Below are 24,504 nucleotides of genomic sequence, written 5' to 3' on the forward strand. Positions count from 1 at the left end.
CAAAGCTAAAAATAAGAATTAAAAATGCATCACCATGGGGCACCAACATCATCCCTTCATCTGCCAGCTTCAGGTCACGGAATCCTCACCACAGAGACAGAGAGAGAGTCTACCACCCACAATGGGATTCTGAGTAAGGTCTCTCTCCTCAATGAGTTCCTTCTAGTCCCAGCTGTAACACTTCCTCCCCTTATATCCTTTTAAGCAAACTGGAGAGGAGAATTCTAGAAACTCCTCCTTTCAATACAGTAAGTTGTTATTTAAACACTGGCTGTACCAGGTCAGTGTTTAAAGAACACGTTTAGAGTCTGGCCAAATCCCAAGGTGCACTTCCTAGACCAAGCTGTTCCCTGCTTTACCATAAACATTCTCAGCCTGGTACATCCTTATCTCCCTCACTCCTCCATGTTATGTTCCCGTTCTTGGTGAAAAAGAGGAAACACAATGCACAAGCTGTGCAGGGAAAAATACCTGTGCCACTAATGTGACGGTGTTTGCAGCTAAACTAGGCACAAAATGGAGTCAGTGGTCAAGATGGAGCCGGTTATTAAATACAGATAGCAGTACATCCCACCAAGGACTCTGCTTTTGTTAACTCCTCAAAAGGTCCCCACTCAGTTCCCCTGTAACGGCACCATTTTGAATGGCATTGATGTCCCGGAGATGAGTTCTGCATATATCTATTCCAAAGTGAACCCAATGTCTGGCTAAGACACCGGAGCAAACATCTTTATCCCTCCACAGAATCCATAATCTGAGCCTGGACACAGAAATCCATGTAATGTTTGATAATTACCAACTAGAATTTGATGTGCGTGATCAGCCACAGTTATGCTATCTCAAACCAAACCCAATGGCACAAATTCAAAGACCTTTAAATAAAAACGAGTGCATTTTTCCAATCCGATCACTAGAAAGCGAAATATGCTCAGTATGAGATTTATAAAGAGATTTATGAGGAATATTGTAGTTCCCACAGTAGATCTGCCTCTTCCATCTTAATATAAAAATTGTCTGTAGCACTTTGCACAGCATTAAAATTATTCAGTTATTTGATGATGAAGAAAACAGATACACGATTTTAAAAGAAAATTACAGTTGGCACCCTTCTCAAACACGATCTCATTGTCAAGTGGTTTCGTTTCTTCAGAGAGAGATGGTGTTTCTAAATGCTCACCTATAGAGCTGCCAAGTTTTCATAATGCTTTTATTTCACATTTCCATGTTTCCAGTGTGCCTTACTTCTGATTGACACGTTAGCAGCAGACCAAAGAAGCTATAGTCATCTAGTGAGATGGCAGATATTAATCCGATTTGTTCAATGCAATAGGCTAAATGGGGGCATAACACTGCTGCAGTAGTCCCAAACCTCTTGGGAACTGTTAAGTAAAACCTTCAGCACGTTAAAATTATATACATCATGTGCTGTGATAAAGAAGAGCAGGATGTAGAATTGATGCAATGGCTGTAATAGTGCTGGATACAATTTGCTCACATCTACCTATCTGTAAAATGTATTTTTATTTTTTTTTAGGAAGAAATGTGCCTCTTTTGAGTTTTATTTTTCTAAAGGTTTTTAAATGTATTTGAATATTACTTGAAATAAAATATTTCCTTTTATATCAACTAATGCTAATAATATTAATAAATTCATAAACAGCAAGTATTCATGAAAGAACACCATCCTGGATAGATATAATGATGCACCCAGTGTTTACTGGCGATGGAAAAAGCTAAGTTTAAACTGACACCAAACAATGCACATTTTCTCTGGGCAATATTCCTTTGGAAAAACACATGCACGTTCTAACAACTATTTGTTACATGGATTAAGGGTACACTCCGAACAACATATACACATTTGCAAACAATGGTTGATGCCGGAACAATATTCACCTAACATCCAGTTCACTGGCAAGAAGATATTACAAAATCAACTCTCAATAAATTAAAACACAGTTGTTCAAGAAAAAAAGCCTCTTTGGACTAGACAGCTTTGCTCTGTGTGCTACATAACTCTAGTTGATCAGTCACTGTCATTAACTTAAAAAGAAGCCCTTGATTTGACTAGGTCATATCTCAGTACAACTGGAATACAATACAGCCATGTCATTGAAATGCACTGGAATAATCAATTGATTAATGATGCTTCAAAAAAATTCAAGACTCACTATGAGAATCATTGTGAAGTGCGTCAATGCAATTTCGTGAAGCTTGCAAAATTAAGTTGAATTTGGGGAGCCAAGATGGCAGTGATGTTCTCCACTGCTGGAAGCACTGACACTCATCTCCACCTAAAATATTTTTACCCTGGTTGTACCCATATTAAACATGGTACTTCAGTCGACAATGTGATTCTTATCAATAGTTCTAAGTTTGCTGATTCCAACCAAAGTACTTGTTTGCTTCTATATCCCACAATACGTGCGGATAGAACCAGACCAAGCTGACCTTCCAGACTGAGAATCTGGTGGGCTGTCATCCTAGAGCCACAGACACTGCTGAGAGAGTCAAGTGGTCACATCGAGCCTCTGAAGATTGAGACCTGGGTTGCCTTTGAATGACCAGAAGCCCTCCTTCACTGGAGCCCGAGTTGGGATCAAGGTGTCGCCCTCTAAGGTTCCAGCTCAGCTGGTGTGCAGCTAGTGGCTTCCTCAAAGGAACCGAAGGTGGAAAAAGAGAGCAGGAGTGAATCACTGAAGGGAGGCCAAGGGATTGCAGAGACTATGGCTTATGAAGAAGACTGGAGGTGGGACTGCTCAGGAGGTACTTGAGCCTTCCACGTCTCCTAGGGACTTTCAACACACATGCACAATCAAATAGAAAAGCAGTTTCACCCCCATCTTAATTGAATTAAATTACCTCTTGCAAACATATGACAGACTCCTAATAATTAACAGATACAAGTAACATTTAGGAAGGTCACCCAATGAGCTAACACCTACCTATACTCTACAGCTTGTAGATGTTTTTTCCTGTCCTAAAACTAACCTTGCATGGGGGCGCAAGTGATGAGATGGGGGAAGAAATAAAAGGAAGAAAGCTAGGTTTCCATACCAGAAAAATCTCACCTCCAGCTCATACATGAACACCTCCAGGTGATTACCAGACCTCAATACAGACCAGACTGCAAATAAGGCCAGAAAATACTAAATGCTACAACAATGTTTAACCAGCGATACTCTGTAAGCTGCAACTTACTTAACATCTATACTCTCAGGCATCCAAAGCAACTTCAAGAGTTGTACAACCACCAATTCAAAATCCCCCTCTCCCGCAAACTGTGCCAATTGCAAATAACCTATAAAAGAAGAGAATGCAACTGCAAAGGCAAACTGCTCTCCAACAGGGCTTTCTCCCTGATCAAGAGGTCTCTGCCAAGTGATAAAAACCAGCTGGGTGGCAGCCTTCAAAAATCAATGCAGACCTACAAACAAAACAGTAGAAGCACTAACAGAAATGGTACACTGAACAAATCCGAAACATGAGAAGAGTCACAAATCAGTAGTCTGGTCAAGCTACTTTCTGATTAATTTTAAGATTGCATTTGCCGGTTGCTTCTTTCACTACTAGATTATCTGTTAATTCTACTAAAAGCATAAATACGGCCACTCACTCTTAGGCTACACTCGCTTTTCAGAAATGTATGAATATCCTATTAGAAAATATTTTTTCTATGGGATGTGGAACTGTTGAAGTTGATTAATGAGAATTGTATAGACTGGATTATCACTACATTGGACACTGTTCTCTCTTTAGTCATTCCTTATTTTCAAAATGTCCATCCCTCGCCACATTGATATGACATCACACTTTAGGAAGTCAAGCTAGTCTGTAAAAAGATGGAGAAAATAGCAAAAGTAAACTGCCCAGAAAAATAAAATAGAATAAAATGCAGCCTAGAAGTAGAAAAAAAAGAGCAATCAAAAAAGGCAAATTTTTATACTAAGATTCTTTCTACTTCCAACGAAGATCTTTGTTACTGTATAGTCTCTTGCGGCCCAGTCTTGTTCTACTCAGAGCAGAGTACACATAGAAGTTGCGTGATAGGTTTTCCAACTTTTTATTTGAAAATAAAAATCCATGAGATGCGATCAACCATGTGTTGTCTTTATCTGCTTTATGCCCCAAGCTTTTGTAATTTCATCTTTTAAGTCTGGAGGAATTAAATAAAATATTAAACTCCAATTCACTGGGTTACCCTCTTGATCAGATCCCACTGCAGTCTGGTGGTTGTCGGCTCCATGCCTGTTACAACCTTTATAACAGATCTGTAGTAAATCAATTCTGGTGGCTCCAGTGCCATATTTTTTAAAAAAAAAAAAAAAGGTTGTCCTTTTCCTGAAAAAAACAACACCAGACCCTTCTTGAGCGAGCAACTATCATCCTATCTCTCCAACATAACCAGTAAAAATACTTGCAAAGAAATCATTAACAAGCACCTTTTCTGTTTTTTTTTTTTTAGTTAAAACAAGGTTTTAGGTGACGCTTAATCTAGCTTCCGTTCATCTCATGGATCCAAAATTGCTCCTGACTGTTTTAGATGACCTATGAATGCTAGCAGGCCAAGGCCTTTCAGCAACTTTGGTGCTGCTAGAACTCCCTGCAGTGTTTGGTACAGTTTCCTATAAGCAGCTGTTTGTGACGTTAGCATAGGTTGAAATTCAGGCACTAGCTTTGAAGTAGAGTAAGTTGTACCCCGGCTAAAGATGCCAGGCTGTTTATCTTCCCCTCTACCATTCCAAGTTCAAACTTCTACAGCAGTGAGTTTCACTGGGCTCTTGATAAAGGCCTACTTTTTTAAATCTGTAAATGCATCCACTAACTCGGTTGATTTCCTTTTTTGGTCTCAAACTTTCTGAGCTACGTGGATGACAGATGTTAATTACTTTAGCATAGTGGATCTTAACACTGTGTTCCTGGGGACCCCTTGGAGGTCTGCAACGCCTACTGAGGGGTTCTGCAATAGCTTAGAAAATTAAATGAGATTACAGACCAATAAAGTCTATATAAATAAAGAACATTTTAAAACGATCTGTAAACGTGAAGGAACTTGAAATTGAGGCTAAAAATTAAGTTGGTATCCTTCAGGAAGCAGTGCAAGTGCATCAGCGTATAATATGGATGATGGGTGGCCTCAATTTAATTTTGAAAAACTCCAACCTTCTCATTAAAATTCAAAATGTGATCTTTTTTATATTTGTTTGTGAATTAAATAAAATATTTTATTTATGTATTTGATGCTTGTTTCTGTATTTTTGTGTAATGCACTGTAAGTTCAAATCATCAAAATTGTAGAAGCTGCCATCCCCGAATTTCAATAATGACTCAGAGGGGACCCTGGATTCCAATGATGACTCAGTGGGGGGGGGGGGTTCCCGGATTCAAGCAAAGGTGAAGAATCAGTGCTTTGGCAAAGTCTCCAACTGGGGGACATTACAAGAATGTAAACTTGCAGTGGCCACATCCGTGGCAGATAACTAACTAAAATTAAATTCTGATGAGTGAAGTATTGTTTTATCAAACTATGATTCTCTACAAGCTCTTTCTCAAGGATTATGGTCAGGAATCTAAGGAACAGCCCCATCCCTGGTGGCAGCAGCCCGTTACCTTCAGTTTTCCTTTTAGTGACTGCTACATAAAACCTCATTATCTTACGGTACAAGATCACCCACTGGTGGTGCAGACAATGGTTAGGCGGCACTTAGATCATTGTAATCCACAATTTCTTGCATTACCTAGAGGGTGCTGGAACACCCCTAACAAATTCAAAATGAGCTGTGAGACTTCCACTACAATGGCCTCATCTCTCGCCCACATTGTTGGCAGAGAAAACATTTATTTCTAAACAACCGATTTTTTAAGCACCGTTTCATCGGGCCCGCCATGCTCAAGGTCCTTACCATCTTTAAAGGAAATTTAATTGTTCTCACCCAACTCACACTCCAAGATAAGTTTATGGTAATTACTAAGTGCTGTTGCTCTAGAATGGGTTGTGTGCCTACTGCACCTGACCCTTTTTGCAGGGTTATCCCCAAACCTTTTGCCTTCTTCCTCCTATTTATTCTGACTAGTTTTGGTTGGCTGCTGGACACTGGACACTCTACCAGTGCTAAGTTGCAATTGCACTTTGTCTAAATGGTATTGGTAAATGGGTTAGCCATGATTGGTATATCTGATTTATTAGTATGTCCCTAGTAAAACGCACTGAGTACCAAGTGCCTGTAAATCAAATGCTACTATTGGGCCTGCAGCACTAATTTTGTGCCACTCACATTAGTAGCTTTGTAAACATGTCTCAGATCGGCCACTGCATTGTCTGTGTGCAGTTTTAAACGGCCATTTTGACCTGGCAAGTGCACCCACTTCCCTTTCAGTACGTGTAAGCCACCCCTTAAGTAGGCCCACGGCAGCCCCATGGGCAGGGGGCAGTGTATTTAAACTGTAGGACATGTACTGGTGTGTTTTACATGTCCTGATGGTGAAATACTGCTAAATTTGTTTTTCACTATTGCAAGGACTCTCTCTCTCCCATAGGGTAACATTGGGGTTTCCTTGAAATGTCTTTTAAGTGTAATTTCCCATTGGGAGCAGATAGAGATATGGAGTTAGGGGTCTCTGAACTCACAATTTAAAAATACAACTGTTGGTGAAGTTGGTTTTTGAATTTTAAGTTTGAAAATGCCACTTTTAGAAAGTGGGAATTTTATTGCCTAATCATTCTGTGCCTCTGCCTGTCTGTGGAATACACGACTGGGTCAGGATGACAGTTGGGCTGTTTGTGTATTGCCCGTAGACAGTCACACAAAGGCAGCTGAGGTGTGCCCTGCATATGCTTATGATCCATCACCAGGCTAGCGGGTCTTCCTGAGCTAAAGTCATGGGAGGAGCTGACACTTGCACCTGACTAGGGCTGTGCCTGTCCTTACACAAAGCAGTCCCCAACCCCCTGGAGTGTGTCTGGGGCCACGGTAGGGAAAGACAGGGTCTTGTGCACTACAAAGACTTCTCCCTGAAGTTTGCCTACTTCAGAGACAGAAATGGGTAAAACTAATGGACCTCTGACACCCCATAGTTAGAACACTTCTGGACTGAGGACATTCTCCCAGGGAGAAGAGCTAGAAGCTGTAGGAGGGACTGCTACTCTGCCTGTTACCTTGTTGTGCTGGCCTGCTGCTTCAGTCCTTGGAGTGAAACAACTGGACTTTGCTTTCTACATCCTGCAAGGGCTTGAACCGAGCTTGCATCTTGTTGAGAAGTCTCAGGGCTTTCAAAGAATTCACCTGCCAGAGCCTGGGCTCTCTTGCGGAGAGTTCCGACTTGCCAAGTGGTGCCAAATCCAGTTCCTGTGCCCTTGGAAGTGAGCTCTGATGCAACCAAGAAGAAACTAAGCACATTGACTCCAGAACGACTTCGGAACTGGCACCGCTCTCTGACCCCACACCGCTGCCTTCCACCAGCATCATGGTACCAGCTGAGTGCAACAACTGCGACCTACAATACAGACCCGACGCTGGAACAACGCCTCTGAAGTCCCGCCACAGAATGAGTCCAGAGTGCTGTACCACTGACTTCTGTGAGACTTGACAGCACCTGTGGCCCCATGGTGTGATTGCAACACGGCAAAGTCAATGCCTTGCATCTTCACCTGCTGGATTCATCGACCCCACTGGGTCTTAAGGAACCAATGCCTCACCACCGACGCCACATCACCTACCCTGCAACTGTAAGCAACAGACACATCATTCCCTGTCTAGCAGTAAAGAACCAATGCCTCACCTTCCCAGTAGCAGTAAGTACCCAACACCACACTGGCTCCAGCGACACAACACCTCCCCTACTCCATGCAGTCTTTGTTTCCTTATCGTTTTCCAAGGTACAGTACCTGCGATCCGCGCGACTCCGTGACTGGCCCACACTCCCTCGCAAGTGGTACCGGACTGTTGGAAACAACCCTGCCAAGATACTGCGATAGAAACACAATAGCTCCAACTGGGGATAAGCACTTTACTAAGATTTAATCTTTGAAAATTCATATCTTCACCTGTGTATGTTGGATATTAGTCGTTTTGGTCTTGCTTTATTCAGATAAATATTGGCTATTTGTTCCAAACTGGTGTGTAGTGTGTGTGTGTGTGTGTGTGTAGTGTGTGTGTGTGTGTGTAGTGTGTGTATGTGTATGTGTGTGTGTATAGAGTGTGTGTGTGTGTGTATAGTGTGTGTGTGAGTATAGAGTGTGTGTGTATAGAGTGTGTATATAGAGTGTGTGTATATAGAGTGTGTGTATATAGAGTGTGTGTATATAGAGTGTGTGTGTGTGTAGAATGTGTGTGTGTATAGTGTGTGTGTGTGTGTAGAGTGTGTGTAGAGTGTGTGTAGAGTGTGTGTGTGTGTGTGTGTAGAGTGTGTGTGTACAGGGTGTGTGTGTGTGTATAGAGTGTGTGTGTAGAGTGTGTGTGTGTATAGAGTGTGTGTGCATGTGTGTAGAATGTGTGTGTGTGTTCACACACAAAAATACTTTACACATTGCCTCTGAGATCAAGCTACCAAATGGGGTGAGAAGATGTTATCTCTGTGGCTCCCTTACCCTGACTAGAGTGAGAGGGTCTACCTGGACAGGGTGCAAACCACTGCTAACTAGAGACCCCATTTCTAACAGTGCCTTTACAGTAAAAAGCAGCAGAGCTATGGCACATCCTACCCTCTTCTTCCTGAATGCTGCAGAAGCTATTACGTTTTCATAAAGCCTTGAAACCCTGTTTTTTTTTTTGCACACAAATTCTTATCTGAATTGTGCTAGCACTATACTTCAAAAACATCTAAATGATTGAATGCTTGAGTTAATCTCAGCCACTGGTAATTGCTGGTGGGCTCATTCCAGACTATTGTTTTCGAACTGAGATACTGCCAGTGCCAAAATTAATTCAAGCATTCAACCCATCACTGTTATATTGAGCACTGTACTTCAGTGCCAGGACACCTTTTAGACATCTGCCTCACTTGATAATATCCTTTATATTACATTAAGCACATACTGTGTGGGGGAGGGATGTCAAGGTATAACAACGAAGTCATGCTAAAACAAAGGAGAAGGTCCAGAAGCAACATTAGAAGGAGGAAAACTGTTGCACATCACCCTCTCTCTTCTTCTGACAGAATGCTCCATGCATCTTGGCTTTGTACAAGGCACTGATTGATAAAGGAAGGACAATCTATCATCTTGGGCAGCAAATTGGCCCAACTGGATAGGCACTTATAACAATTGAAGTGCGTCACTAAAGCCTTTGGGAGAGCAAAAGCAATCCTAACACCTATTTGCTTAAGAGTAGTACAATGCAGGTCATTTTGTGACTTAACTCCTGCAGGGGTTGCTAAATACAAATCACTGGATGCAAGTTTGTGTCCTAGACAGGATATTAAAATGCATTTGTTTGAATTCTATCCACAAATGCTCATGTGTTACCACTATCAAATTGTGTGACATGATGTGGAAGCAAATTTAGTAAAAATGTTTTGCTGTCCCAGGCAGGCTTCCCATGTCTTTGTCTAATATATTCTTATTATGACCCCTTAATACGAAAATATAATCTAATTCATTTACAAGATAAATGTATCCTGGTCATTTCATATTGTGTTAACAATAAAAAAAAACTCATAAATTGAACATCTAGTTCATAAAAACAGATCTGGTTTAATGGAGCCCTATATTGTTGCATTTTTCAAACCTTCTATGGCATTGTGACCTGCCAATAGAAGGCATTTTTACTATTTTGCACAACCAGATTCCTAGCTATAGTTAAAGTGCAAAATGTTATATGATTTGCATCCATTGCAAAGAAGATGGCAGTTAAAACTGATTAGCTTTCACAACATGCTGGTATTGCGACTCTTGTTCTTTATGGGACAAGAGGCACAAATCCAAAAACATGTACCACATAGTGAAATGGGCACTGTAAAGCATGCAGTAATACTTGGAGGCACTGACTGTCACATCATCCTCCCTTTGATGCCAGCAGCTATTATTCACACAGTTTAAGAGAATCTTCATAAACTGCTCAGTTTGTAAATGGTTACCACAATGGCAAGGGCAATTGGTAACTTTACAATGCTTTGCTTTTGCCAGAGAGATTCCAACACATTCATTATTAAATGTTGCCTTATCTGAAAAGGAGCAGGATCTCTTGGGTGCTCAAGTTTCAGTGTTATTCACAAGGACTTACATTGAACAAATTAAAAAACACTGTGACTTGCATTCTACTCTGAAAAGCCTGTTGTATTTCTGTTTCAGAGCAACGACTTTATCCAAGCCCTTTCTCTATGGCAATCTAGCCCAAACTTATCCTTAGAAGTTAAGGTTAACCACTGGTGCCAAGGATGATGTGTTTAAGTCCTCTGCACTACCATCAAATTGCAGACGATGAATGTCTTGTCCTTCCGCTAAAAGTAAGAAAACTCCCTGGTGATTGCACTGGATAGATTCCCTTTTTAATCTTTCCTCAAACTAAAGGAGAAGAGCTTCCTTTTCAGCCCAGGGCATCCTTTTTGTCTGACTAATGATCAGCATGCAAAGTGCGCTAACATCATCAAACATGAAACTACAGCATTGACCGTCCGCAACACTTGACCAACTCTTCGCGCTGCAGCAACAACTGCATGCAATGCTCAGCCTGCTTCTTACGGCCTCCTCCACCACAAACTATACTCTTTGCACCTGACTTTGCCAGTAATTCTTCAGCGGAACTGACGTGGTCCCATTATTCGATCTGCGCTCTATTGTGGCCAGCCTGAACTTGTGGCTTTCACCCGGTATAGCATGAACAGATGACTGTGAAAGGTACTTCTTGCTTTTAGGTGCTACTTTCACTTAAAACTGAATAATTCCAGTTCTACCTATTGGATTTATGTCTTTCTGGAATAATTTTAATTAAATTTACTTTATTTTTCTAAATTGCTTTGAGATTTGTCTTGTTTTGTGTTTTCATTTTATTACGGTTTGTGTGATTCATAAATACTTTACACATTGCCTCCAAGTTAAGCCTGACTGCTTTTGCCTGAGGTTACCAGAGAGTTAAACACAGTTTAGTGACTTTTGTGGCTCACCCTGACAAGGACTGTGATTATTGCCAGAGCGGGGCTTCTATCTCCCTCAACTGATATCCAAGTTTTTTACACTGCCCTCAGTGTAGCAAAAAGGCACACGCGAGATGCAAATGTGTCCTGGATCTCTTTTGTGTAATGAAAGTAATGAAGGCGTAAGCGCAAACTGATGATTCATAGAGGTTCGCAGTGATATATATTTGGAGCTTTATCCTCTTTTAGGTGGCAGTCTGCACCAACCATAACCCTAAATCCCAAAGTGATATTTGTTTTTTAAGTAATAGTTGAGAATTTGTCATTTAATCTAGTTCTAATCTATCACCACACGTCACTGAACCAAAGTAAACATGTCACATTTTCACAAAATTACTATATGCCCAATTATACCAACAGACGTCAAATGAACTAAATTACAGAACAGAACAACTGAAAAAGTGCACATTGCACATATAAACTAAGCGAATGTGAGATCCCGCCACAGACGGCAGAGATCCAGAAACAGCAAAGAGGATGTTTGCATCCAGCAAGAAATGGCTGCCAAATGAGCGATATCACACACCACTCCACTAAAAACCGTGCAGGTTCAGAGATAAGCACAGCTTGTACATATCTGCCGACAGCAGAAGGGCCTGCTGGAAATGTGATGTCCATGTGCGTTAAGGAGTATAAGCACTATCACAAGAACTGGTCTTAAAAAGACAAGCTACCAAATTGTATTTTCATCCCAATTTACGTTGCAAATGTAAAGGTAGTGGAACTGTGCTAAAGAACACAGCTTCACAGCAGGCAGAACATTACAGAGGACAGGTTTTTCCCCTGTGTGGCATGCTTTCATTCACAACAAATCTCAGCTGGCACATATCAAATCAGTCCTTGGAGTGCGCAAGGAAACAAAAACTTTTGTAAATAAGGGAGCCTGGCAAACATGTACTGTTATAGAAACATATTCAAGACCAACTCCTTTTACAGAGGATTCTGCACATTTACTAGATATGCATGCATTGAATGCATCACTTGAACTAGCAGAAACTCTACATGTGCCACAAGAAAGGATCTGCGAGACTGGCTATGGTCTACATTACATCCTTTCCAGGAGTCCTTACTGATACATGCACAGCTAAGGAACAAAGTTAAGACATTTTTATAAAATAGCATCTCTTGTAAGTCTTTACTTACCAGTGAAGAAAATGTGGTCAAATCTGTGTTCTAATAATTCCATCATATCAGCTTGCCCACAACAAATCACATGGTAACATTCCTGGAAAAAGATGTTGTGACAGTAGCAAAGCAAAGATGTTTAGAAAAAAACAATTTATGTTCATTAAAGGCGTTTTGAAAATATTTATGTGCGACCTATGCTTCTTTTAGTTAACATGTCATATCCCCAATATCCTGGAACAACATAAAGAAAATGTTTTAACTGAAGCAATCTTTGTTTTGCTGCTGACTACCATTCATGAACAGTGTATCTCTGATGTTACAAAATCGAAAACGTTTCATAGTCTCGGTATAAACTCAAAAGCACTCCAAGAGGTATCAAAACTTTCACCAAAACAAACTCACTGAAAATATGTCTGTGCAAACACAAGACTTGAAAATAAATTAAGGAAACTGAAGTATGCAAAGCTCGGGATAAATTCAGTGCTTCGGTTAGGCCCTCTAGCAGTTTATAAGTCTTTAAAATGTCAAACAAAAAGACCTGTAAACCCTGGGCAAGGATGTCAGAAATTGTCATAGGCTGCATTTCTTTTAAATTATGACTTCCTGATTTGGGGGGCTCTGAAGTTTTCTTAACCTGGGCAATTCTCTTTTTCCTTTTAGTGCATGCCAGTTGAGCCCGCATCAGTGTGCCCTACACACAGCCAAAGGGTTACAATGTTACCCTTCAGAGCAATGGTACAGCTCCTGTCCATCTGGGTAAACTGCAGTGGTAGTCTGGGTACCTTGGATAATCTTGTCCTTCGAAAATATCAAGACTGCTTTATGGACAGGAATATCACACTGTAGTCAGTGATATGGCAAGACTGGTGTTCCTCGCAACATATATTATTTATTTATGGAATTTAATTACAACTATGTCTACTGCATTCCGGCTTTCACCCAGGTCTGTGGTCCCGTGTATATAGGACAGTTCACCAACTCTTCCTTAACTCACATTTTTTTTTAGTGCCTCGTCATCCAAGTCTTTAAGTCTCTACTTTTTTCACTCATTGGCACACATTTTTACACCCATACTTCATTAACCTTATCATCTAATATTTGTGTGAAGCCATACATCCTCGTTCCTGATTCAGTCACCTTAAAGTAGAATACAAAGTGTGCTACTTGCTGTGATACAAACAAGTCTAACAGATATAAGAGGGTATAATGCTTGGAGAAAAGACATGAGCAGGGTTTCAACCCTTTGTAAAATGGAATGTTATTTGATTTTCAGAAAAGGCATGCCAAATGACTTCAATCAAAAGGCATAGCCGTGTATCTACATTAAACCACCAAATGACACAAGAAGGATTATTTACACACCCAGGTATTTAGAGTTTCATATTGCAAGCGCTCCACATATTACATTATGCAACAACTACTTACTAAAGTATAGCGATGCAGGTCTCATAGGAGAAAGCAATAACTGTCTTAGAATCCAATGAAGACCAAACGTGACCGACTTTAAGAAGCCCACCAGCAGCATGTTTCTATTTTATCTCAATGCACAGATTGAACTTATCTTGCTCAGGTTTGTTAGAGACAATACAGTATGTAGCAGCAACGTGTGTGAGTAAACTTTACCAAACTCAAGCCCTGTGTGTTACAGTGCATGCCCCAAAACACTTGAAAATTTGGATTATTGCATTTTTTTCTCCCCCTTACTTTCGGGATACTCTTAGCAATAAGTATGTAGTTTCTGTTAAACAGTGAACCATCTATCACTCTCTTGTTAAAGATCTGTGAATCACTTCTAGCACTAAGTGCTTCTATACAAAGAGGCTTGAAATCCCTGTCCTAACCAGCATCCAATTTTCTTTTTTATGTCTAATTGTGATATCAGTCACCTGTACTAAAAATTATTTTTTTCAAAAAATACATACCTATTCTATTTTAACAGTTGAATTGTGACATCACAGTGCCTGCTGCCAAATCAGCAGACAATGTAACCAGTGTGTCACTAATCAGATATCAAAATGCTCTTTACAATAAGGTAACGGAGGAATAGCTCTATCTCTCATTAACCTTTTTCCCTTGAGATTTGCATTGTTTAGCAGAGAGGTGATCATGTATGGCACTGACACAAACTGATTAACATGTGTTTGCATAAATTACAAACCACATTTTGGTATAGTTTTTTTCACAATTATTCTACATACCTGCAACCAGATGTTGCTCATTTGAAGGTGCATCAGACCAAGCTTTTAAAAGAATTAGGGGGAAGGTGATAGTGTGTGTACATTATCACAAATTGCTGGGAATAAAATATCCCCTACAATATGTAACAAGCACATTTCAAGTCACCTCAAAGTTATGCGACCTTATAAGATCATGGAACTCCTTGGTGACTAGCAATACCCTTAATTGCCTATGTTGGGGGTACTTTGTCTCGTATATATTTGAAAAAACAAACATTTTACCCTCTTTATGTTGATACTTACATTATCCAAGCATTTAGGTAGCAGAGTATTCATCAGCTCGGCCGCATTTGAACTTGCATCTGAAGGTTTCAGTATGACACAGTTACCTAAAACATAACAAGGAACAAATGAAATGCCACACAGTACCAGTGTGCAATCTGGAACAACAGAAACAATCCTACCCACAATGTCAACATAACCTGCATCTGTGGCTAGTCAAACAGGCATTTAAAAAAACTCTTGATCTTCCAAGTTACAAAATCCATATTTTGGGGAATTATTATTTTGACCATGTTTCTCCAATTGCAAACGATGATCTACAATTGATTATAGCTGATGGGGAATAAATATATCTAGTTGATTCTATGTACGTAGGACAGTCCTATTTCACAATCATTGCTTGGGTGAAAGAAAAAACATATGGCCAATCAAGTCCCTTGACTTCCTTCAGTTGCATTGAGTGTCAATTATAAATTCCAGGTCAGAAGACTCAGAAGGATTTTTAAACTGGCAGATGTCCTGTTTAATTATATCTTTCTTCCCGTCCACTACTCTCTGATTCTAGATTAGGATGCTTAGAAATCAAACTGGCTAAGTCTAGATTTTTGTTAGGGGAAGTGAGTGTTTGGTAATGGTGGAAAGACTCTGGGTGGGGAGTGCCCCCAGCTCTCCTTGAACAAAAATCCCAAAATGAAGCAACACCTTCGGCTACAGTATGGAAGCTGGGAGTAGGGTCCATTTGCTGAACAGACTGCACAAGCAGCTGTATCTTCCCAGAACTGTGCTACAAAAAAACAGTCAGGAGAGGACGCATGTGCTGTAAGTGGTTATTTTAAAAGTCATACACAGCAAAATATAGCATGATAGATACTTTTGTTCAAACTTTGCTCAAATGCAACCCCAAACACAAAGGATGCGTACCAGCAATTAATAGAATTTTGAAATATTAATGAAGCAATTTACAGTGATAATGTGGTATCCAAAAATCAGTGAAACAGGGGCAGCTCATCCTAATAGACATCAGTTGGGGCTCTACTCTCCTGGTTTTCTGTCTTTTTTTGTTACACATATAGTGAATAGCAATATTCATTATTAGTGTCACAAAAATAGATAACAATTAGCTAGACTAGGACACTATCTTGCAGCTAAGGCAAGGAGAAATACTTTTAAATGTATGTTGTGTGTGCACGCTTACCAGTGAGTGGGATGCTGTGAGAGAGAGTGTGTGAATATATGTGTTTATGTAAGAATGTGTGTGTGAATCAAAGTAAAGGTCAAATGCTATGTGCCGTCACTTCCGCTACCCCCTGGCAATTTGGTGCATTGACACCTATGCGCAACACCTTATAAATTAGTGCTGCAGCTGCAGAAATACCCATGGGAAGAGTGGATAGGGTCGTGGGGTTAAGAGGGAGGGCCTCCGTAAAAAACAGAACACAAAAACAACAATCAGCGTGGGCAAAACACCGACAACAAGGGTATGTTGGTGTTTGCCTCACAGCAAAATGTATGCCGGTTATAGACCGGCAAGTGAGAAAAACATGTAATAAAAATCAAGTGTAGGTAAAGGAAAGCAAAATAGAGACAAATAAGGTGCAAGTTCTCCCTACGCCTGAAGTAAAAGACTAAAGAGAAAAACAAGAAAGTAAATTTGAGAAGATTGTACACTTGCCATAAAAATATTGGAGTGGAAGAGCAAAACAAACAAAAATATTAGGGAATTCCGCAAAGTGACTGAAGTTTGCTAAGTGATACTGTAAATCACATATGCAAGAAGAGAGATGCCACTACACTGTACACAGCTAATACAGTGGCATGGGCAGAAAAGAAACCAAAAGTACATTTTTTAAAAACAAATAGGTTTGGCTAGTAATATATCTTGCTTCTAACAGTTGTTAACCTGCTATACATAAGAAAGTATGTTTTTTTTATTTTGACATTGTTGAGTATTTTGTGTGTGCATCGCTTCATGAGAAGAATCATTCGTTGTAAAAAGAAACAGAAGTTTCTTAAACATAATGGAAGAGAGTTACAAAAGGATGGGTTGTTAGATACAGTTATATTATTATAGAATAAGGTGAACATGAATGAACATAGTAGAATAGGAGTTTATTACAATTTCAAAGTGGTATATATTTACTATGTATGAAATAGTAGTGAAAGGGTGTTAGTTGTAATAGAACTGTAAATCCAGTAAAACGTGCTGGTGTTTGTGCAAAATAATTAAGGAGAATGGTTAGTGAAAAGTGCATGGGTCAAAACAAATTGCTTAAGGCTTGGTGGTTGTTAGTAATCAGTGGAATACAGAAAAAATACTTTTCATGCACTGAAGTTTACTTTGTCAAAAACAGCAGCCATGGAACATACACAAAAGGGCAGCGTTTTGTTGTATTTTTTTTTTTTTTTTTTTTAAAGCCTTTGTGTATGCATGGTTTTACTTTGTGAACAAAAACCAAATCATAACAATAAAAAACAGGTTATAATGAACATTAAGGGAAACAAATGACTACTTAATGGTGATCAGTGAATAACAGTATGTCCTAGTCATTCAAAATGCCATTCACTTTAAAAACAAACAACCATAAGTCAGCAATGAAAATGTCATTGTACAAGCATAGTAAACATATCAAACACACAGTAGCTCTCCACTAATGATTATACATCATGTCACGTCTGTATGCTAACAAAAAGTACTAATAGATGCCCCAGCACCAAAACCTAACGGAAAAACAACTTAAACAGTGTAGCCAATCACAAACTACCATGGCCTTGATCCACAGCACACTCAAGCCATGCCACACTACTCAATTAATGAAGTATATTTGTATAGCGCAATGTTTGCCAAAACAGGCTTATTGGCAATGGTAATATACTTATCGAGCAGTTGAGTTATTGATTGAACAGAAAGGCCAATAGAAGGTTTACAACAAAGAGCTATGGGCAAGGTGTTCCACACTATTACTGCAGCTACAGAGAAAGCTCTGTAGCCATACCTAATGGTACAAAAGATTTAGGAACCTGCAGAAGAAATTGCCAATTAGATTCCGGAATCCTCAAAGACTGTTGGAAATGAAATCGTGTGTCAAGGTAATTAGGTAGTTATAAACAGACTGATGTATGCAGTCTCGTCATGGGCTTAAAGATGAAACATACTGCAATCCAGTGCAGATCATTTCTGTTTTTTCCTACTAAGTCCAATTTTGTCAAGGCAGTCAGCTGCATTAAGGACCAACTGCCAAAGTGCTAAATGCCAGGAAGATGGAATTGCCTTAATCCTATCTTGGTTAAATTATAGCATTAACTACTGACATTCTGAGTTCAAGGTTTGAATATAATAGCAACTGGATGAAAGGGCCCATTCTTTCGTACTGCACTTTTCTGATAAATTGATGGCCCAAGGTTTTTCACGCAGCTGAAGCGGTCTGTTGCCATAGTTTATCGAGTGGATTTTGCAGAGCACCCGGCCAAACAACTTACATACTTGTTATAGCCAAGGGAGTAATTTACTCCAAAACATTCAGTACAAAAGTGTTTACACAAATATTAATTGTGTCATTTCTTGAATTATTTACTCTCTAATATATTACAGGCAAATCAATGTTTTTACCTTGTTGTATAAATTTAGCAGCAGACCCACTCAGGAAAGGTGCCAAGACCTACAGGGAAATCTTAAAGGTTAGTATTATCCTCACCCAGGTCTCAGAAATCTACTTTGGCTAAATGCTGAATTAACAGAATTTGTATGTTTATCTGTGTTTGCCAAGCTATAATGAAGTTCACGTTTGGAATTTGCAGCAGTTGGAACATGTTAGATTTCTAGTAAGCAACAAATAGAAAGGTCTTAGCAGTTGCTTCCTGTAGCTATTAAAAAGAAACAATGTCCGTTCCATGAGGGCTGAACAAACATTGTTGAAATATATGAAGCTAAATGCATCAATATTTAATTTGATTTTCCAGGAGCCAAAAAAAAGTAATCCTGTAAAGCTCACTGGGGAAAGCATCCAGTGAAGAGATCTGTATAATCTACAAGTCAAAAATTCATATTTTTGCTGGAAGCCTAAATGCTTTCTGGACACATGTAGCTGAAGATATTGCCTAAATCAATGTTACTCACTTTATCAACTTCTTAAGTATGACGGAATGAATAGTTACTGACTGGATTTGAACCCATGTCCCTGAAAGTCTTCCTACAGATATATGCAGCATTAGTATTACCTATATGGAGCTGCACTAATAATTTTTAACCTGGCACAGGCTGTTTGGAGACTGAGACAGCACTTCTGCAATTGATATCCAACCCACTGAGATATCTTCCTGGGTTTAGAATCTATCATCTACAAATTAAACACAGATCACTGAAGTATTTGCCTCAACCCCCGAGCTGTGTTACCGCAGTATTTATTATGTTGTGCAGTCTTAGCTGTTAAGTGAACATTTGTTCACCATGCACTCTAATTTTCTCCTGCCCACTTGATCGACAAATCATCAAAATATCAGTTTGGGGAAGGTGTTGAATATTTACCATCAGCTAAGGAAAAAAAGATTAGCTATGTTTCAAAGTAGTACTTACAAGTAGCTTGCTCTTCCCTGGCATTTTCTGTGCACACCCATAATCACTCCAGATATCTCTATCTTGGCTACTTTCAGTGAAGAGATTATACCCCATAACATGGCTTAGCCGTTTTGAACCTTATAAGTGTAAAAGACCAATTGGAGCACAAGTTAGGACCTGGCTTCTCAATCTATCCTAGGTGAATTTGCACCATTCCGTTCACTGGCCTTCCACCAATTGAATCTAGGAGCATAATAGTGTTGTGTAGGTAGATGTCTATTCCTGCCCATATTACACAATGTGTGGCCAGAGCAGCTGACCATCAGTTATTAGGTAAGTAGGAAGGAAAATCGTACTTACCTTTAAGCATCTGCTCGTGGCATCTAGTGCTGTAGATTTATATGCTGCGCGTACTCCGGCCATCTAGTGTTGGGCTTGGACGTGTATAACTTGTTTTTGCTCTAAGAATTCTTTCATGTCACAAGATATAGGGATTCCTCCCTTAATTTCCAGTGCCTAGGGGCATCGATTCCATGGTTAAATTGCTTTCCTGCACGTCGGATTGAGGGTGGAGATAGGAAATAGGAACGCCTAACGATGTCCATGTCATAGAAAAGTACAGTTAAAAAAAAAAAAGTGATCTACAACAACCAAGGGCTTCTGGGGAGGAGGGTGGCACATTTGAATCTAAAGCACTACATGCCACAAACAGATGTTTACAGGGTAAGTAAAATTTTCTGTTCGTAATATGTGTAGCTGTAGTTAACCATGCTGTGTATAGAATGTTAGGAAGTGGGTAACCAGAGGATGTTGCAGGACATTGAAAAAGTGTAGGTAGGACAGCTTAGCCCACTTGGGGCTTGCTGTTTTACTAGGACACTCACAAAATCGTGTTTGATGAAACCTCAGCTACTGGAATGTTGGCTACGAATGTCACCGAGACTGATTTTATTTTTTATTTTTTTAATGTGCAGAATGCATCCTTGGTGGGGCAGGGTGCTGCCTTTTGGCTTTGGCATAGAAGGTTTCAATATACTTGACTAACCAGCGAGCTATTCCTGCTTTAAAAATGGAGCTGCCTTTGTGTGGTTTAGAAAAGGAGTATGATCATGTGGAAATACTGTAACAGGATGTACTTGTTGGGGGGCAAAGGCCTAGGATGGGCCTGAGAGACTCAAGTTTTTTGGGAATGAGAGTGTACAGGGAATACAACCCTGTGCCATGCTAATGAGGCGGAACTTGCTCTATGGCTCCCTTGAGCAAAAGGATGGCCACCTCCTCTTGGATGAGCTCTTGATGTTGAAGGGAAAGGGATTATCATGGTGGGGTGTTTGATGGTGTGGTAGTAAGCTCCAGACAGTAACCATGCTTCTACAATGGTCAGGGCCCACTGGTCTTGGTGATAATTTGCATTGTGAAAGAAACCCTTGCAAAAAACCCCATCAGGTGTTTTGTGATCAGTAGAAAACGGAGGGAGTCATTGCTTATGAGGGGTGGCTGCCTTAGCCCCGTCACCTCTACCCCTGCCTTTGGAATTGTGGCTTTGGCGCTGCCTCAAAACTGTGTGCAGCGAAAAGTGGAACAAGGGGATGGTGACTAGACAGCCCCATCGCTTTAGGCATATGGGTGTCTTTTTTTATTTTATCCTGTATCTGATCAACTTTTTGGCCAAACAGGTCTTCTCCATCAAAGGCATGTTGATCAGATGCTGTTGAACTTCTGGCTTAAAACCAGAGTTACAAGCAAAGCATGCCTGCCTTTAAGGACAATGGAGTTTACTCACCTGGCGATGGTGTCAGCCGCATCAAAGGCTCATCTAATGAAAGTGTTGAAGATAGTCTGCCCTTCAGACAGAGTATCCTGAGACAGCTGCTTGTACTGATCAGGGAAATGTTGTATGAGCTCCAACATTTCATCCCACTGGGCACTGTCAGACCTTGCTCTAGTGAGTCACTGATGGGGTGGGCAAGTCTCTTCCCCACTGCAACAATTTTTCAACTTTCTACATCTGGAGGGTGGGGCATCCCGTTGCCCTGGGCACTGGCTTGCTTGTAGGCAGCATGTACCACCAAAAGGCCCGGTTTGAGTTTGCCTCTAATATAGGGTGGCCAGGGCTTATACTTTTTGTTAACCTTCAGAGTGACAACTCTGGCCTTCACTGGGTCATTAAAAACAACCTGCGTTGGCTTGTACATGTCCTTTAGCATTGACAGGAATTGGATGCTCGCTGTGTGTGGGAGATGTACCAAGATGTTATGCTCTTCAGATATGGAGTATAAATCCACTTTTTGGAAGGTAGTTTCTCTCTGAATAACCTTATGGCAATAGGTGGTGTTGTCAGGAGGGGAAGGTTGGACTAGGTATAGGTTAGGGTCCTGGAGGAACCACTTCATAATTAACACATGGGTCATCCTGAACATCATAGGAATTTAAGGGTAAAGGGCATCTCTACGAAGCTGGATCTGTACATACTATATCACAATTAGATACACTGCGCACAGAGTCCAGGGGTTCCCCAGAGGCTTAACAGAGGCTAAAGTAGATAATACTGATGCTCTCTTTTGTGGTAGTGTGGTCAAGCAGTTAAGCTTATCAGAGGGTAGTGCAAGGCATTTGTTGTATACACACAAACAATAGAAGAAGCACACACTCAATGATTAATCCAGGCAATGTTTTTTATATAGCAAAAATATACTTTGTTACTTTATTTCTGGAACCACAAGATTTTGTTTCAAGGTAAGTACATTTGCAAGTAAGTATCACACATATGTATCAACACCACTTTGTTTCAATTTTGCAAGTTAAACAGTTTTCAAGAAAACAGCAAATATCTGTTTTAAAAGTTGACTGCAATTTTCAGAAACATTTCTAGGGGGGGGGGAAGAAAAGTTAGTATGGTTTTGAGGTAAGTACAAGACTTACAGTTCCAGTCTCCAGGGGTTAGGATTTCCACAGCTTGAAGTTCAAGTTAACCCCAAACACCCACCACCAGCAACATGGGGCCAGCCGGGTGCAGAGGTCAAAGATGATGCAAGATTTAAAATGGAGTGCTATGGAAAGTGGGGGCACTCAGAATCATACCTGCTTGTAGGTAAGTACACGTGTCTTTGTGGGGGAGACCTGGGGGGTTTAAGTGAGCACCGGGGGGGGGGGGGGTGGGGGGGAGGTGTCGCAGGTCAGCACTAAACACACACCCTCAGCAGCACAGGGGCAGCCGGGTGCAGGGTGCACACACCGTCGGGCTCCCAATGCTTTTCAATAGGAGGACCCCGGGGGTCACAAAGATGCTGCAGGCGAGGTGAGGGGGTCGGTTCCAGAAAACCTGAGGCTGGACAAGGGGGGCTGCCTACTGAATGTTGCTGGACCGGTGGTCGGATTCCCCAAGGCAAAGGGGCTGCAGGTGCAGGGGTACCTTTAGGCGTCGGGAATCTTTGTCTGGTTTTCTCGCGGTCAGTGGGGTTCTCCGGATTTAGGCTGCAGGCATCGTCGTGTCAGCCAGGAGGGGTCAACCCAGGGTGGACAATAGGTCAGAATCGCCTGGGGACCTGCTCTGGACTGGTGGGCCACCTGGACATGGGCCGTGGGAGTCGGATGCAGAGTGGGCAGGAATCGCGGATCCAGGGCAGTTCTGGAATCCTTTGCTGGAGTTTCTTTCTGGACAGGCCACCGTTCAGACATCATCTTGGTCCTCTGGTGTGCAGGCAGTTCTCTTGAGGTTTTTAACAGGTCACTGGTCCTGCAGGATGTGTCGCCTTTTTGTAGAAGGGCTTCTGAAAGCTGGAGGCAGGCCTGTAAGGCTGGGGCAAAACCAGTGGGTGTCTTCAAGTCTTCTCTGCTAGGGGGTCAGCTTAGCCGTCGTCCTTCTTTCTTCTTGTCGTCTTCTTGAGGTCGCCAGGAATCTGACAAGCTAGGTTCAGGGGAGCCCTTAAATCCTGGAATTAGGGGCGTTACAGCAGTCAGAAGGCAGTAGCCAATGGCTACTGTCCCTGAGGGTGACTAGGGACACAGACTTAACCCCATTGGTCCCTGTCCTCCAAACCAAGATGGAGGATTGTGCATACTGTACATAATGGTAGTAGTGGATCATGCTACCAGGTATCCTGGCAATTCCCCTTAGGTCCACTACAGCTCCTGTAGTAGCCAAGGCCCTGATTGGTATTTTTATGAGGGTAGGGTTTCCTAAGGATGAAACCCTACCCTCGTAAAAAGAGGTACAAACTTCATGTCAGCTCACCTGAAACACATGTGGAATGAGGATGGGGTGACTTACAAAGTCACCACACCATACCATCCACAAACCAATGAACATGTTAAGAGATTCAACAAGACATTGAAGGGCATGACCATGGGGCTTCCTGAAAAACTCAAATGGGGATGGGATGTCCTTCTGTCATGCTTGCTTTTTACCTACAGAAAGGTGCCTCAGAAGGGAGCAGGGTTTTCCCCCTTTGAACGTCTGTTTGACCACCCTGTAAGGGGACCACTTGCACTTGGAAAAGAAGGCTGGAAGAGACCTTTCCATAAGCCTAAACAAGAAGTGGTGGACTATGTGCTTGGCTTCCGCTCAAAGATGGCTGAGTACATGGAAAAGGTATCCAAAAACCTTGAGGCCCTCCAACAGCTCCAGAAGCAGTGGTTTGACCAACAGGCTTCACTGGTAGAATTCAAATCAGGGCAGAAGGTGTGGGGTTCTGGACCATGTGGCTCCCAGGGCCATTCAGGACAGATGGAGTGGCCCTTACCCTATCCTAGAAAAGAAGAGCAAGATCACCTACTTGGTAGACCTGGGCACTAGCTGAACACCTGAAAGGGTGATCCATGTGAAACGCCTCAAACTCTATTGTGACAGGGCAGATATAATCATGCTTATGGTTACTGATGAGGTGCAGGAAGCAGAGTGAACCTCTCGCCGACCTCCTCTCAAATAACCCTAAAGATGGGTCAGTTGTTGGAGTGCTCTATTCAGACACCCTCACTGCCCAACAGCAGACTGACTTCAGGCCAGTCCTGCAACAGTTTGCTGGGCTCTTCTCTTTGACCCCTGGACAGACTCTCCTGTGTACCCATGATGTGGACACGGGAGACAGTTTACCTGTCAAAACCAAAATATCAGATAGTCTGACCAAGTCAAAGAGAGCATCAAAGTGGAAGTCCTCAAGAAGCTGGATTTAGGGGTTGGGCCCTCTGACAGTCTCTGGGCTAGCCCAGTGGTCTTAGTCCCCAAACCTCATTCCA

The 24,504-nt window shown here is 41.3% G+C and overlaps 1 protein-coding gene across 3 annotated transcripts in view; it reads right to left on the reverse strand.

Moving 5' to 3' along the window:
* Positions 1 to 24,504, reverse strand: part of LOC138266222 (aldehyde dehydrogenase family 3 member B1-like) — a 206,054-nt gene that overhangs the window by 78,478 nt on the left and 103,072 nt on the right. For all 3 annotated transcript variants that reach the window (XM_069214739.1, XM_069214737.1, XM_069214740.1), the window contains exons 5-6: positions 14,739 to 14,824; positions 12,274 to 12,355 (exon numbers count right to left, since the gene is read on the reverse strand). In XM_069214739.1, coding sequence (XP_069070840.1) covers positions 12,274 to 12,355; positions 14,739 to 14,824 — 168 coding nt within the window. The remainder of the gene's footprint in view (positions 1 to 12,273; positions 12,356 to 14,738; positions 14,825 to 24,504) is intronic.

Source organism: Pleurodeles waltl, chromosome 11 (genome assembly GCF_031143425.1).
Source record: "Pleurodeles waltl isolate 20211129_DDA chromosome 11, aPleWal1.hap1.20221129, whole genome shotgun sequence".
Classification (NCBI taxonomy): Eukaryota; Metazoa; Chordata; class Amphibia; order Caudata; family Salamandridae; genus Pleurodeles; species Pleurodeles waltl.